At 37.6% G+C, this 15,103-nt stretch overlaps 2 protein-coding genes across 5 annotated transcripts in view; both read right to left on the reverse strand.

Moving 5' to 3' along the window:
* The window catches only part of SLC9A7 (solute carrier family 9 member A7), a 155,277-nt gene that overhangs the window by 122,422 nt on the left and 17,752 nt on the right, over positions 1-15,103 (reverse strand). The window lies entirely within an intron of this gene.
* On the reverse strand, positions 3,305-4,102 carry LOC129529733 (charged multivesicular body protein 5-like). Its single transcript, XM_055375661.2, has one exon. The coding sequence runs from the start codon at positions 3,746-3,748 to the stop codon at positions 3,353-3,355; it is 396 nt and encodes a 131-aa protein (XP_055231636.1). The 5' UTR covers positions 3,749-4,102; the 3' UTR covers positions 3,305-3,352.

The raw sequence follows: 15,103 nt of genomic DNA on the forward strand, positions 1-15,103 counted from the left end.
CATAAATAAGTAAACAAAGAGAAAAGATGACTACGTATTGTGCTAAGTGCAGTTAGTGAAGGCAGTCGGCGATGTTTGTCAGCAAGATGCATTTTTTTCCATTTTGCTTCCCACATCTGCAATCAACATATAACTTCATGGTATGAACTATTAAACACATAAACACTAGAACAAATGTGGGTTTCCTATTCCAGTTCAAGGCTCGATAAGTCAAAAAACTATTTTGATGGTCCTGGGTTCTAAAAAAACACTGTTTCTCTCTGGTGGGTGTGTGTGTGGGTGTGGGTGTGTGTGTGTGTGTAAGGGCAAGTAGTGAGTACTTGGGTCAACAACAGCCTTAATAGCACGTTGCCCCCAAATACAAAGGTGTTCCACATATAAGTAGCTATGAATGTGGGTTTCAAAACAAAAGCCTTAACTTAGAGTTTTATTATGTTTTAAAATCATCACTGTCTTAGTGTTTAAACACCTGTTTAAGTCCTCTTAATAAGGTAGAAATGCCTGTTTATGGCTTTTTAAAAATATAAACACAAGGATCCATAGCTTTAAAAAAAACACTTTGTTTCTGTGACAATGTTTGTTAATCTAGCTAATTGAGTTACTTGCAGAAAAATGGAGAACAGAGAGTGATAGTTGAGTTCTTCATGTACAAGTAAGCACTGTTGCTCCAAATACCTTAGTTACCTGAATTATTCTAAGGTTATTTGTAAAAACTAAAACTCCACGAGGCAAAGAAGGACTTTTATCAATCCCATTTATGATATTTGATTTCTGTATTACACATAAAGAATTAGACTATTAAAGAAAGTAACCAAATGAGAGATGGATGTTTAAAAATAACATTAAATGAGTGATTTGGGAACTCTAAAACTTTATGTGACCAAGTTATTTCTTCTCTGTGCCTACAGGTCTTTGTCACACTGGGATTGCAATTTATTAGATGCCATACACAAGTTCTATTGTGGGCTCCAATCAGAGGTACAGGGAAAACCTCCAGAAGATTCTTCCTTAGTAAGCAGCAGGTAACGTTCTGTAATTGTAGGCCACCACATGGAACCAATTGTCACTCACAGCTTCTGTCACAGAGTGGGATGTGTCACGCTTCATTTGGTGCAAAATATGACGATGAAAAACACAACTTGATCAACCTATTTTAGCAGCCTCTGTTCAGCCAGCAGTGTGTGGAGCTGGAGTACTGTGACAAAGCATTAGGCTCCTTACAATGCCGACCTAGAAACCAAATCACTGCTTTGTAGCAAGGAATGAAAATCAGGATGAAAAAGCTACAGTTGATCTCCCCACCCAGCAAAGGAAATATGGACAAAATACAATCACCACCACATATAACAAGTGGACTTCATGTAAGGATTAATATAATGATTCATGTAATATAAGGCTCATCTTCAAAAAGGAATGATTTGCTTCCTTTGCCATGACTAATGTGTCTGGGTGGGGCAGCCTGTGGTGTATCGGCAATAAGATTTCTACAAAAAAAAAAAAAAAAAAAAAGAAAGAAAGAAAAAAAAAACAGAAAGAAAAGAAAAGAAAGCAAAAACACCACCACAAAGCAATGTCTGAATCCCAGAGTCAGCCCCAAATGCACACTCATTGTTCAGACTTGCCCGGGTTTCCTCCCAAAGAAAATCTACTCACTCTCCTATGGAAAGGCAAAGTAGGAGACTACAGGAGCATCAAAGCCATGGACCCTGTCAAGGATGCCAAGAGGAGGGGGAAATACACCTTCCGACCTCAAGAATTTTGGAGAGGGGGCTGTCTCAGTAGCAAAGCGGGTCAAGAAATGTCATATGAGGCCCTAAAACCATAGCATAGGCCTTCCTCGGTATGTAGGACAGGGGTACAAGCCAAAGGGCAGGTGCTATATTCACCCACACACACCATAAGGAATCCATGCTTCCTGGAAACTGCCCATTGATGTCACCCTGTGCAGCTGTAACCTGTGTGAGTGTTCTGACTCAGTCATCAACAATGACATTTTGGCTGGGCACAGTGGCTGACGCCTGTAATCCCAGCAATTTGGGAGGCTGAGGCAGGTGGATCACTTCAGGTCAGGAGTTCAAGGCCAGCCTGGCCAACATGGTGAAACCTCATCTCTACTAAAAGTACAAAAAAAAAAAAATAGCTGGGCGTGATGGCGCACGCCTGTAGCCCTAGTTACTTGAGAGGCTGAGGCAGGAGAATTGCTTGAACCTAGGAGGCAGAGGTTGTAGTGAGCTGAGATCACACCACTGCACTCCAGCCTGGGCAACAGAGTGAGATTCCCTCTCAAAACAACAACAGCAGCAACGATGACATTTTAAAAACAATTAATTCCACTTTTTTTTTTTGAAGCAGTTGCTTTTTTATTGTTAACAATCCTTCATATGAGAATAGCTCATTGTGGTTAATAAGGTACTTATGACCATTACCTCAGTTATTCCTCACAAAAGCTCTATGAGATATAAGCATGATTTTACTAATAAGGAAACAGAAGCTTAGAGAAGTTGAATAGACTACTCAGTAGTTAGTAAATGGTAGACCCAGGGCCCAAGCCCAGATTGTTCCTTGCTCTTTCCTCACAATGGTTAACTTGGTTTCTGGAGTGGAGTTATAGGCTAAAATGACATTAAAATTCTATTAAATGTGGTTTCCGCAGTAGAGGTTTTAAGCTGAAGTGATATCATTAAAATTATATCCTTTTGAAAAATATTTATTGAGTATAAATAAATGTCCTATACATTAAATATCAAGAAATATTCATTATTGATTACAAGTCAAGATGTAATACTGAGGGAACCACAGAATAAAAATACCCACTCATGATACAGTAGTGATAACTCCATTCCAATATTGGACACAGTAATGATTTGTTCACAAGACACAACAAAACCCATCAAAAAGGCCATCACTTTAACCAACCTATAATACCACAATAGAAAACGGTTCTGAAACATAATATGAACAGCTCCAATAATCTCATCTTTGTCTTATCAGTTTATCAGGTCATTTTGAGACTGCAGAGTTACAGTGTCATAGATTTTTAACATTCCATTTCCTTAGTTTTATTTCAAATTATTACTAATGAATGAAAACAAGTCATACAAGCCAAAGATACCTTTAAACTAAGTTCAATTTTCATAAGAAAAAAAGGCATCAAATTTTAGTACAAAAAAAGTGTTTCCCAAACAATGAGTCTCCTAATGGAAAAAATAAAAGAGCAATGTAATTAAACTTTCCTTCAAAGAAAGGAAAGAAACATAAATCTGTTATGTTAATTTGGAAAGATAAATATTTCCTAGTCCCCTAGTCCCATAATATGTGTTTGTTTTACAAGATATACTTGAATGATGCCAATCTATGAAGTAGGGATCTGTGGCAATCCAAATTCATCCACCAGAACTCCATCCTTGTTTTTCATATCAGTGGGAACACCTTCCGGAATTGCAGGTACAGATGCTGTCTCATCCAAATAAGAACTGTCTTCATCAGCCAGAAGCTCATCACCCAGTGCATCCAACTTTGCTTCTAGGTCATCTTCATCCAGTTCTGGTGTGCCATAACTGCGACTCATTGCTTCTTGGATTTCATTTGCATCTTCCATCATATCCTCTAGCTGGTCTCGTAAATCCTCAATCTGGTCGATTTTCACTTGCTTGTATGCCTTCTTCATTTCCTTTACTCCCAGTTTCATAGCATCAACCATGGTCTTGGTGTCCTTCAATGACTGGATGGTATAATTGGCTTGTTCCATGTTGAATGACTATTGGGCAAGATTGCCCTGCTGCTGCTCATACATCCACTTTTGCTTTAAAACTCACGAGGCTTTCTGCTTAACCATACTCTTTGCAGGACCCTCTCTCATCTTCTTGATCTGATCCTTATACTTCACTAGCTCAGCATCCAATCGAGAAATCTTCTTGTCAATGGATTCTGCCCTGCTGTCCACCGTGTCAATGCAGTCAGTCAGGCTGGGCAGTGGAGCCTTGGGTTTCACTTTCCCGAAGAATTGGTTGATCTTGAGCGGCCGCAAAGAAACCCAAACACCGGAGCAAAACCATAAACCACTTATTTCTTATGAGGAAAGATGGGGAAGAGGATCTATAGGAATCAGAAGGGTTCAGAGCAGGGAGTCTAGAGGCAGACTGCCCGGATTCAAAGCTCAGCTTCATCATTTACTAAGCTACATGACCTGGGCAAGTCACTCAACTTCTTTGTGCCTCAATTTTCTCATCAGGAAACTATAAATGGTATTGAGTTGTTAGAAGAATTAAATGAGTTAATATTTATAAAATGTCTGGAATGGACCAGGAGCCATGGCTCACTCCTGCAATCCTAACACTTTGGGAGGCCGAAGTTGGGAGGATCGTTTGAGCCCAGGACACTGGGGCTGCTGTGAGCCATGATCACACCACTGCACTGCAGCCTGGGTAACAGAGCAAGACCCTGTCTCAAAAACAAAATAATAAAAATAAATAAAATAAAATGCCTGGAATGGTGCCTGGCATATATAAGCACTGTTAAATTTTGTCATTTAAAATAAAAACTTTTAAAATGTTTAAACAGCTAAGAAGAGCCCTTGGCCCCATTTAGACCTCTCACCAGAGCTAAAGTTGGAAGTTCTGTTCTTCCTTCTTCCCCAGACCATGTGCCAGAACTGCTGACAGGAGTCTCAGTGTCTGTCCTGAAGGCAGATGATCCTCCCTATTCTCACCTTGTCATTGCTCTAACCCCCATTCAGATCCCCCGCATCCCCAACACAAGTCCAGTTAGCCCAGTTTGTAATGCTAACCTTCCATTTCAAGGTGTCAGTGCAGTGGCACAGCTATGGTGATGAGACCAAGCGGCAACCAGAGCCCCAAGACACACACTGGTTTCCATTTAATACAATATTTACTTACCTTTATATTAGGACACAGGAAAGGAAACCCATCAGGGACCGCAGCTTCATCTCAATGGGAGGCCCAGCAGCTACCCAAGTCTACAGCTACTTCTGTCCCTCATCCACACAGGTCACGTATGACTGCCACGGATGATAGGCAAGATGTTTGCGGATTTTGTTGATGAAAAAAACAGCCCCTTTTCCTGTCAATCTTTTATACCACCCTCAGGCATGCCAAATGTCCCCATGCCAATTTACAGCTTCCCAGTGGAGGGGCAGCTCCATGTGACAACCAAGGCAGGCGCAACATCCCCCAATTATCTTAACTCTTACTGTTTTCAATGACATAGAGCATAGGAGGCCAGGGTCACTCTCAGGTAGGCCTATATCAGCCCAAGCCTTCAATCATGAATGCCAATTCACTTTTTAATGGAATGCAGCCTTGGGCCCCAAAAGGGCAATCAAGGTCCCCCACAATCTATTGCCTGAATATGTTTCCTGTCTCGTCTCCTACAACTGATCCCCGCATACCCTAAACTCAGCCACACAGCCTGCCTCACCCTTTGGCTCACTGTGCACAGTTATGTTACACTCAAGAGTGTCAACTCGGGGGCAGAAACCTTTTATTTTCTCTTCCTATCACCTGGTACCCCAACGCAATCTCTTAAACACTAAAAATTCAGCAAAACCTTAACTGCATTTAAGCAAATGAAGCTGGGTCACAATTACTCTGGTACAGTAAAGGAAAGTCATGGAATTTTAAAAGTTCCGACGTCTGGATGACAGTGATCCTTATACACGTGAAATATTAAAGGCCACAAGCCTCATCCAAACCACTCTCTTGATTCCACAGCAGGAGGAAGATACGCCAGAGGCATCACAAAGCTAATTTCTTAATAACTCCCTTTGCATAATGTTCCCATAGCCATCCTTGTGAGTAGGGCCTGTGTCCCTGTACAACAAATAGTCAGCAAATGCTTGGGTAGCCAGCATATGACTTAGTCTTGTGAAAAATTATGATTGCGCTTGAGTCTCTTCATGGAAAGATTTAAATCTGTACTTAATGCCAAAATAAACACAAAGAACCAGCCAATGTAAATTAGGGATATCCCAAAGTTTGACTTAGGCAAAAATCATCTCTGATCTTCAGAAGTAACTGAACGTCTCCTGCAATATCATTTTTGGTATCCCTTAACTGTTAGTGACCAATTATTGCACGATGGCACAGTGACCAGCATAACAATCTGAGTAATATAAAAAAGTGTACCATTTGTATTTATTAAGTCTATATGTAAGATGGAATAAAAATTGTATTAATCTCTTGAGAGATATATTTATCTTTATTATTATAAGAATAAAGTACCAATTAATGACTGTGAGAGCTGTTAATTTGATATACAAAATAGTTAACCTATTAAGAATGTATTAAGATAAACACAAAAAGCACAAGCCATAAAGGAAAAAATAATTGATAAACAGGACTTTGTCAAAAACTTAAAATTTCTGTTCTTCAAAAGACACAGTTCAGGAAATGAAAAGACAGGCCACAGACAGGTAGAAAATATTGCATACTACTTATCTGACGAAGGATTGGTATCCAGAAAATATAAAATACACAACTCAATTAGACAAAAAAAGATAAATTTAAAATGGGCAAACAAGTACAAACAGAGACTTCAAAGAGGATATATGGATGGCAAATAGGCATAAGAAAAGATGTTCAACATTATTAGTCAGTAGGGAAATGCAATTAAAACAGTAAGATACCATTTCATACTAGAATTGATAAAATTTAAAATTCCTAAATAACAAAAGTTGGTAAAGGTATGGAAAAACTGAAAAGCTTCTACATTGCTGATGGAAATGAAAAATGTTCAGATCTTCTAAAAATGATTGCCAGGTTTTTAAAGTTAAACATACACTCACCATGCAACCAAGGAATCTCACCTTGGGTATTTATTCCAACAGAAATGAAAACCCATGCTCACACAAAGACATGTAAGCAAATGTTCATAGCAGCTTTATTTATAATACCTCATAACTGAAAACAACCCAAATGTTCAATGAATGGTGAATATATAAGTAAACTGTGATATATCCAGACAATTGAATATTACTCAGCAATAAGAAAGGAACAAACTATTGATACACATTACATCACAGATGAATCTCAAAAGCATTATGCTAAGTGAAAGAAGCTAGAAAACAAAAGGTTATCTAATACATGATGTTCTAAAAACGGCAAAACTATAGAGACAGAAAACAGATCAGTAGTTGCCAAGAGCTAGGGTAGACGAAGGGCATGTTCTGCAAAAGCAGATTTCCAGGGGGATAGAAATGTTCTATTTTCTTGATTTTGGTGGTGGTTACACAAGTGTATGCAGTGTCAAAACTCATTGAACTGTTGTATATTTAAAAGAAATGAATTTTGTTGTATGTAAATTATACCTCAATAAACCTGGCTTTTAAAAAGGGAATACTTTAAAAAATAGGTAAACAGCCAGTGAATATTTGAGTGAATTAATGAATGAAGAGCGCAATAATTAAATAACTTAAGGAAAAACAATATATTTGGTTAAGCCAATAAATACCTAAAAATTTAAGTAACAATACAAGACACAAGAATAGATATTAGATTATAACATAATTCTAGTCTTTGTAGAATTGTTTGGTGCATTAACATAACATTGCAAAACAAACTTTTAGAGTTGCATTTAATTTCTAGTTATGTCTTTCGTATGACATACATACAATCTAATGAACTCACATGCAATCTAGCAACTGATGGTGCTGAGAAATTATCTCTTGCTGGCTGGGCGTGGTGGCTCATGCCTGTAATCGCAGCACTTTGGGAGGCCGAGATGGGTGGATCACCTGAGGTCAGGAGTTCAAGACCAGCCTGACCAACACAGCGAAACTCCATCTCTACTAAAAATACAAAATCAGCTGGGCATGGTGGTGGGTGCCTGCAATCCCAGCTACTCAGGAGGCTGAGGCAAGAGAATCGCTTGAACCAGGGAGGCAGAGGTTGCAGTGAGCCAAGATCACGCTACTGCACTCCAGCCTGGGCGACAGAGCGAGACTCCATCAAAAAAAAAGAAAGAAAGAAAGAAAGAAAAGAAATGATCTCTTGCCTTCAATGTCAAGCTTTAAAAAGATGATTCCTGAAATTTTTAATGAAATTGCAATAATAATATATTTCTGAATAAAATTTCAGATTTATTTAACTCAGAGGTTCATTCTAAGTTGGTGATATTTTGGTTTGGATAAATATTTATTTTTAACCCTTGCCATTCAACATTTAGCTAAAATAGTTATTCAGTAGCTAATCTGTTAATTTTCACGGTTTCAAGTTCTGGTTCATGCTCAGCCTGCCTTCACTAAACCAATGTCAAAATACACTCTGGGGTTCAGCCTTCATACCCTTTAAGGACTTATGATAAACTCACCATTACATCCAACATTTACACTAGAAATCCTAACCAATCTTCACAATGTTGATTTCTTACATTAATTTTCAAGATAATTCATTGTAAGACAGAAATATAGTAAGAATCACTTGAAAATTTTCAGAAAATATCCTGAAAATGAGAGTTAAAAATGAAAAAAAAATGGAGCTAATCAAAATCTTTTTAAAAAAAGAAAATAAAGGAAATCTAGAACAACAATAGAGGTTAAAGACATAATGGATGAGGCTGGGTGTGGTGGCTCATGCCTGTAATCCCAGCACTTTGGGAGGCCAAGGCAGGAGGATCACCAGAGCTCAAAAGTTCAAGACAACCCTGGGAATCAAAGTGAGACCTGGTCTTCTCAAAAAATGAACAAAATTAGCTGGACAGAATGGTGCATGCCTGTAGTCCCAGCTACTCAGGAGGCTGAGGTGGGAGGACTGCTTGAGCCCAGGAGGTCAAGGCTGCAGTGAGCCTAGATCACACCACTGCACTCCAGCCTGGGCAACAGAGCGAGACTGTCTCAAAAAAAAAAAAAATATATATATATATAAAATGGATGAGAAGACCTTGTTTATAATAGTACCAAAAATATAAAATATCCAGGAATAAACTTAAGAAATGTACAAAACTTAAGCGGAAGACTCAAAAACACTCCAGAAGAACACAAAAGGCTTTAACCAATGGAAAGTCACAGGAGATCTCTGAATAGGAAGAATCAACATCATAAAAATGATTCTCCCACTTCGACTTATAAATCCAACGCTATCCAATAAAAATACCAATAGGCATTTGGACAGAAAACAGGAAAGCTAATTTTAGAGTCATACACAAAACTAAACAAACAAGAAGAACCAGGAAGACTCAGGGGGAAAAAAAGCAATGAGAAGACACTAGCCCTACCAGATTTTAAAATATGCTCTAAGGTCCATAACAATTGGTACTGTGGTATTAATTCATGAATAGAGAAATACCAATGGACCAGAACAGAAAGTCCAGAAATATATACAGGTAGTCAGTGGATGAAAGAGAAGGCATCTCAAATCAGTGGGGTCAATATGGACATTTTAGTCACTGGTGTTGGGACAATTTGGTAGCCATTTGATGGGGAATATCTTTCTAATGATAAGGTCCAGGCATCTTAAAAAAAATGGGCCAGGTATAGTGGCTTATGCCTGTAATCCCAGCACTTTGGGAGGCCAAGGTGGGAGGATCACTTGAGGCCAGGACTTCGAGGGCAGTCTGGGCAACACAGTCATACTCCATATAAAAAATTAAAAAAAAATTAAAATAAAAATTAGCCAGGTGTGGTGGTGTGCACCTGTAGTTCTAGCTATTTGTGAGGCTGGGGCAGGAGGACTGCTTGGGCCCAGGAGTTTGAGATTACAGTGAGCTATGATTATACCACTGCAGTCCAGCCTGGATGACAGAGACCATGTCTCTAAAAAATAAAAATTTAAAAATAAAAAAATTGAAGATTCTGAACACTTGATAGTTATAACAACAAACTTCTAAGAAGGAGGAAATACATAAGCAAAGCTAAAAAGGAAAAACAGAAAAAGTATTTGCAATTTATCACAGATAAAGGGCTAATCTCTGTAATATACAAAAAACTCCTAGGACTCAAGAGAAAAGACAAGCCCATGGGAAAAAAAATAGACAAAGAATATAAGTAGGCAATTCACAGAAAAAAAATACGAATGGCCCTTAAAACTTTTAAGAAGATATTCATCATTACTTATAAGAGAAATGCAAATTAAAATGACACTGAGGGCTGGGTGTGGTGGCTCATGCCTGTAATCCCAGCACTTTGGGAGGCTGAGGCGGGTGGATCACTTGAGGTCAGGAGTTTGAGACCAGCCTGGCCAACATGGAGAAACCCTGTTTCTACTGAAAAAAAAAAAATTAGCCAGGCATGGTGGCAGGCGCCTGTAATCCGAGCTACTCAAGAGGGAGGCTGAAGCATAAGAATCACTTGAACCCAGGAGGCAGAGGTTGCAGTAAGCTGAGATTGTGCCATTGCACTCCAGCCTGTCTCAAAAAAATAAAATAAAATGACGTTGAGACATCATTCCCTCATACTTACAAAAATCCAAAAGTTTAGCTGGGCATGGTGGCTCATGCCTGTAATCCCAGCACTTTGGTAGGCTGAGGCGGGAGGATCACCTGAGGTCAGGAGTTCGAGAACAGCCTGGCCAACATGGTAAAACCCCTATCTCTACTAAAAATACAAAAATTAGCTGGGCATGGTGGTGGGCACCTATAATCCCAGCTACTCGGGAGCCTGAGGCAAGAGAATCGCTTGAACCCGGGAGGCGGAGGTTGCAGTGAGCCAAGATCGTACCACTGCACTCCAGTCTGGGCGACAGATTGAGACTGTCTCAAGAAAAAAAAAAAAAAAGATCCAAAAGTTTGATAACACACCCTGTTGGTGAGAAGATGGGGAAATAAGCACTTTCATATATTGTGGAGGAAGTAAAAAATGCTACAACTTCTAATGAGAAGAATCTGGCAATGTCATCTAAAATTGCAAACGCATATACCTTTTAATCTAACAGTCCCACTCCCAGGAATCTATTCTACAAATACACCCGCACATACATAAGATGCTCAAGGTTTCCCGCTACAGTATTGTTTGATTACTATAAGAAACAACCCTAGGGCCCACCAACAAAGGACTAAATTATGGTACATCCAAACAATAGAATACCACTCAGCTATGAAAGAAAAGAATGAGGAATACCTCTTCGTACTAATATGGCAAAATCTCTAGGACAAATTAAATGAAAAACACAAGGTGCAGTACAGGACACATGGTATACTACCTTTGGTCAGAGAAAAGGTGGAAATTAGCACGTATATTTGTATTTGCTTTTATTTATGTAAAGAAAACACTGAAATGACAAACAACTAAGAAAAGTGGTTACTACAATGTTAAGGAGAAATGGAGAGTTGGGGGTGAGGTATACCTTTTCAATCTGTCCCTTTTAAATTTGCTTTTATATGTAGACCATGTAAATGTATTAACTACTCAACATTTTTAAAATATTGGCAAAAAAGACTCAGGAAGTACAAAAATAGGCAAGACTAAACAATACATTATTAAGGGCTATATACACGTTACAAACCTAAAAAAGACTATGTGGTGCTATCCATAGCAAAGAATTTGTTGCTAGCAGATCTTCCTTACAAGAAATACTAAAGGAAGTCTTTTAGGTAAAAGGAAATGATACTAGACAATGACTCAAAGCCACACAAAGAAATTAAGAGCACTGGAAAATGTAAAAATATGAGTAACTATAAAACACTATATACATATATACCTTTTTCTCTTCTCTAAACTCTTAAAAAGACATAAAACTGAATTAAACAATAATTACAATGCTGTATTGTTAGGGTTGTAGCTTATATAGATGATACATATTTTATGATACTAGCATGATGGAGGGATGTGGTAATGGAGTTAGAATCAAAGAAAGTTTCAATATTTTACTGGAATTAAATTAGCATCACACTAAAGTAGATTGAGATTAAGTTAACATGACTATTGTAATCCCTAGAGCAACCACTATGAAACTAACTCAAAAATATAGTGGAAAAAACACAAAGGAATTAAAATGGTAAACTAGTACTATCTCTCCCACACACATGGAGGGCAGTGAAAAAAAAACAAAGAATCAAAACTTACATGAAATATATAGAAAATAATAGCAAAATTGCAGATATAAATCCAACCATACGAATACTTACATTAAAGGGGACTGGACTAAACACTGCAATCAAAAGGCAGCAATTGTCACACCGGGGAAAAAACCAAGATTCCACTTTATGCTATCTAAAAGAGGCACATTGTAGATCAGGGCTTCTCAACCTTAGCACCACTGAAATTTCAGGCTGGATAATTCTTTGTTGTAAGAGTTCTCCTGTGCATCATAGGATATTTAGTAGTAGCCCTGGCCTTTATTCATTAGATGTCAGTAGCTGCCATGCAGGTATGATAACCAAAAATATTTCCAGCTACTGTCACATGTCACAAGGGGCTAAATTGCCCAGTTGAGAACCATTGCTGTAGATTAAAACACACACACACACACTCACACACATACGTTTAAAGTTAAAGGACTGGAAAACATATGCCAGGTAACACCAATCATAAAAGCACTAGAGTAACTACATTTATATCAGATGAAATAAACTTTAGACAATAAATATTATAGACGGAAAGACCCTTCATCATAATGTCATCAGGAAGATATAAAAATTATTAAAGTGGACACATCTAAAAACAGAATACCAAATCACTGAAGCAAAAATGAACAGACATTAACATTTCAATCTTTGTTTTTCTGGGAATGTCATTATTTCACACTCATTTTTTAATGTAAATGTTCATTACTTTTGTTCCTTTAATTGCTGACAGGTCTATGATGTACCCTGTGCTGGCAGGGACCTGATGAGTTATTAAGGATCTGGAAGCCTTCAGGTGGCTGAGACTCTTCTACAAGAAATGGCCAAACTGGCCACAGTCATTTTTTTTGCATCACCACACTTATTGTTTTTTTTAAATCAATTTTATTGAGTTATAATTCACATCCCACAAAATTCACTCAATTTAAGCGTACAATTCAATGATTTTTAGTAAATTTAACAAGTTATGCAACCATCAACACAATCACTCCAATAAGATCCCTGGTATCCATGAAGAGTAAATACCAGTTTTCCACCTCCAGCCCTCGGCAACCATTAACCTACTTTGTTTCTATATATTTGCCCTTTCTAAACATTTCATATAAATGAAACCGCACAGTGGCTGATCTTCTGTGCATGACTTCTTTCATTTAGCATAATGTATCTATGTCTTTATATTTAAAGTGGGCTTTTTCTTGTAGACAGCTTATAAATTGTGTCTGCTTTTTTTAATCCAATCTGATGATCTCTGTCTTTTAGATGATTCACATTTTCACATTTAAAGCAACTATTTATATGGAGGGTCAAAATTTACTATCTTGTTAGTTGTTTTCTATTTGATCAATTTGTTCCTTTTTTCCTCTTTTTTCTGCTTTCTCTGGGTTTTATTGAGCATTTTTTATTATTCAATTTATCACCTCTATTGACTTATTATTTATACCTCTTTTTAAACTTTTTAAATAGCTATCCTAGGGTTTACAATGTTTTTAAATAATCTGAGTTCAAATAATATAGCCACTTCACAAGGAGCATAAGACCTTATAACAGTATTTTACCAATTCCTCCCTTCCATCTTTGTGCCATTGTTGTCATACATTTCACTTTTACATACGCTATAAACACACAACACATTGTTATAAATTTTATTTTTAAAAAATCACTTATTTTTAGAACAATTAAATGTTTAAAAGATTTCATCTTCACTTATTTCATTTCTGACATTCTTTGATTCTTTTTGTAGATCCAGTTTTCCAAATTATATCACTTTTTTCTGCCTGAAGAATTTCCTTTAACATTTCTTGTAGAGTGGGTCTGCTGGCAATAAATTCCCTCAGTTTTTGTTTGTCTCAAAAAGTCTTTTTTCTTCTTCATTTGTGAAGGACATTTTCACTGGATATAGAATTCTGGGTTGACAACTTCTTCTGTCAACACTTGAAACAAGCCACCCCACTGTCTTCTTGCTTGTATGGTCTTTTACTGAAAAGTCTGCTGTATTTCTTATCCTCTTCCTCTGTATATAGCACTTCCTCCTCCACTCCTCCCCCTGCCCCCTCCCCGCACCCAGACACCTTGTCTTTAGTTTTAAGCAGTTCAAATGTGATATGCCTGGGTATCTGTTTATTGTTTTGGTATTTATCTTGCTTGGTGTTCTCTAAAGTTCTTGGATCTGTGGTTTGGCATCTGTCACTAATTTTGGAAAACTCTCAGCTATTACTTCTTCTAATATTTCTGTCCCATTCTCATTCTCTCTCTTCCTCCCAAGATTCCAATTATGTGAATGTTAGACCATTTGACATTGTTACTCTTCTCTTGGATATTCTGTTCTGATAATTTCACCCTTTGCCTTCCAATGCCTTTAAGTTCATTGACTCTTACAGTCCACAGTCCACTTCATTTGTTACTGTATTTTTTGTTTCTAGCATTTGAATTTGATTTTTTCTTTTATTTTCCATCTCTGTCCTAAAATTACTTATCTGATCTTGCATATTACCTACTTTTTCCATTAGAGCTTCAAAAATATTAATAACAGTTTAAAAAAAAATTCTCTGATAGTTCCAACATCTGTGTCATACATGAGCCTGGTTCTGGTGACTGCTTTGTCTCTTGCCTTTTCTTGCCTTTTTGGTCTTGTAATGTATTTCTGATGGTCAGATATTTTGTATCAAAATGGTACTGAGGTAAATATTTTTTATACTTGAAGATGAGTACACCTTTTTTTCTGATAGGCCTTTAGCATTGAGGTTTGTATTAATGTAATCAGGAGGTGGGCTAGGTTTGAAGATTATTGTTTCCATGGTTATGCTCAGGGCCTCAGGAGCCTTCACATTCCTGTACTGATAGCTTGTTTTTATGGCATTGGGTAATTTGCCACAAGATTTTTCTCAATGTCTTCCCCTCGCTTGGCTTTGGGTCTCCATACTTGACTTTTAAGTTTTTGTACTGCTCCCCAGAGAGAATCTCTCTCTTGCAGCTCCCCAGGCCTTATTCCATTGTTATTTTTATTTGATGCTTGTTAGCTTTATAGTAGGCAGGTGAGAAATGGGGGTATTCTGATATTCTGATTAATTTGCAATATTATGCAGATACTGTG

The sequence above is a fragment of the Gorilla gorilla genome, chromosome X (assembly GCF_029281585.2).
Source record: "Gorilla gorilla gorilla isolate KB3781 chromosome X, NHGRI_mGorGor1-v2.1_pri, whole genome shotgun sequence".
In the NCBI taxonomy this organism is placed as follows: Eukaryota; Metazoa; Chordata; class Mammalia; order Primates; family Hominidae; genus Gorilla; species Gorilla gorilla.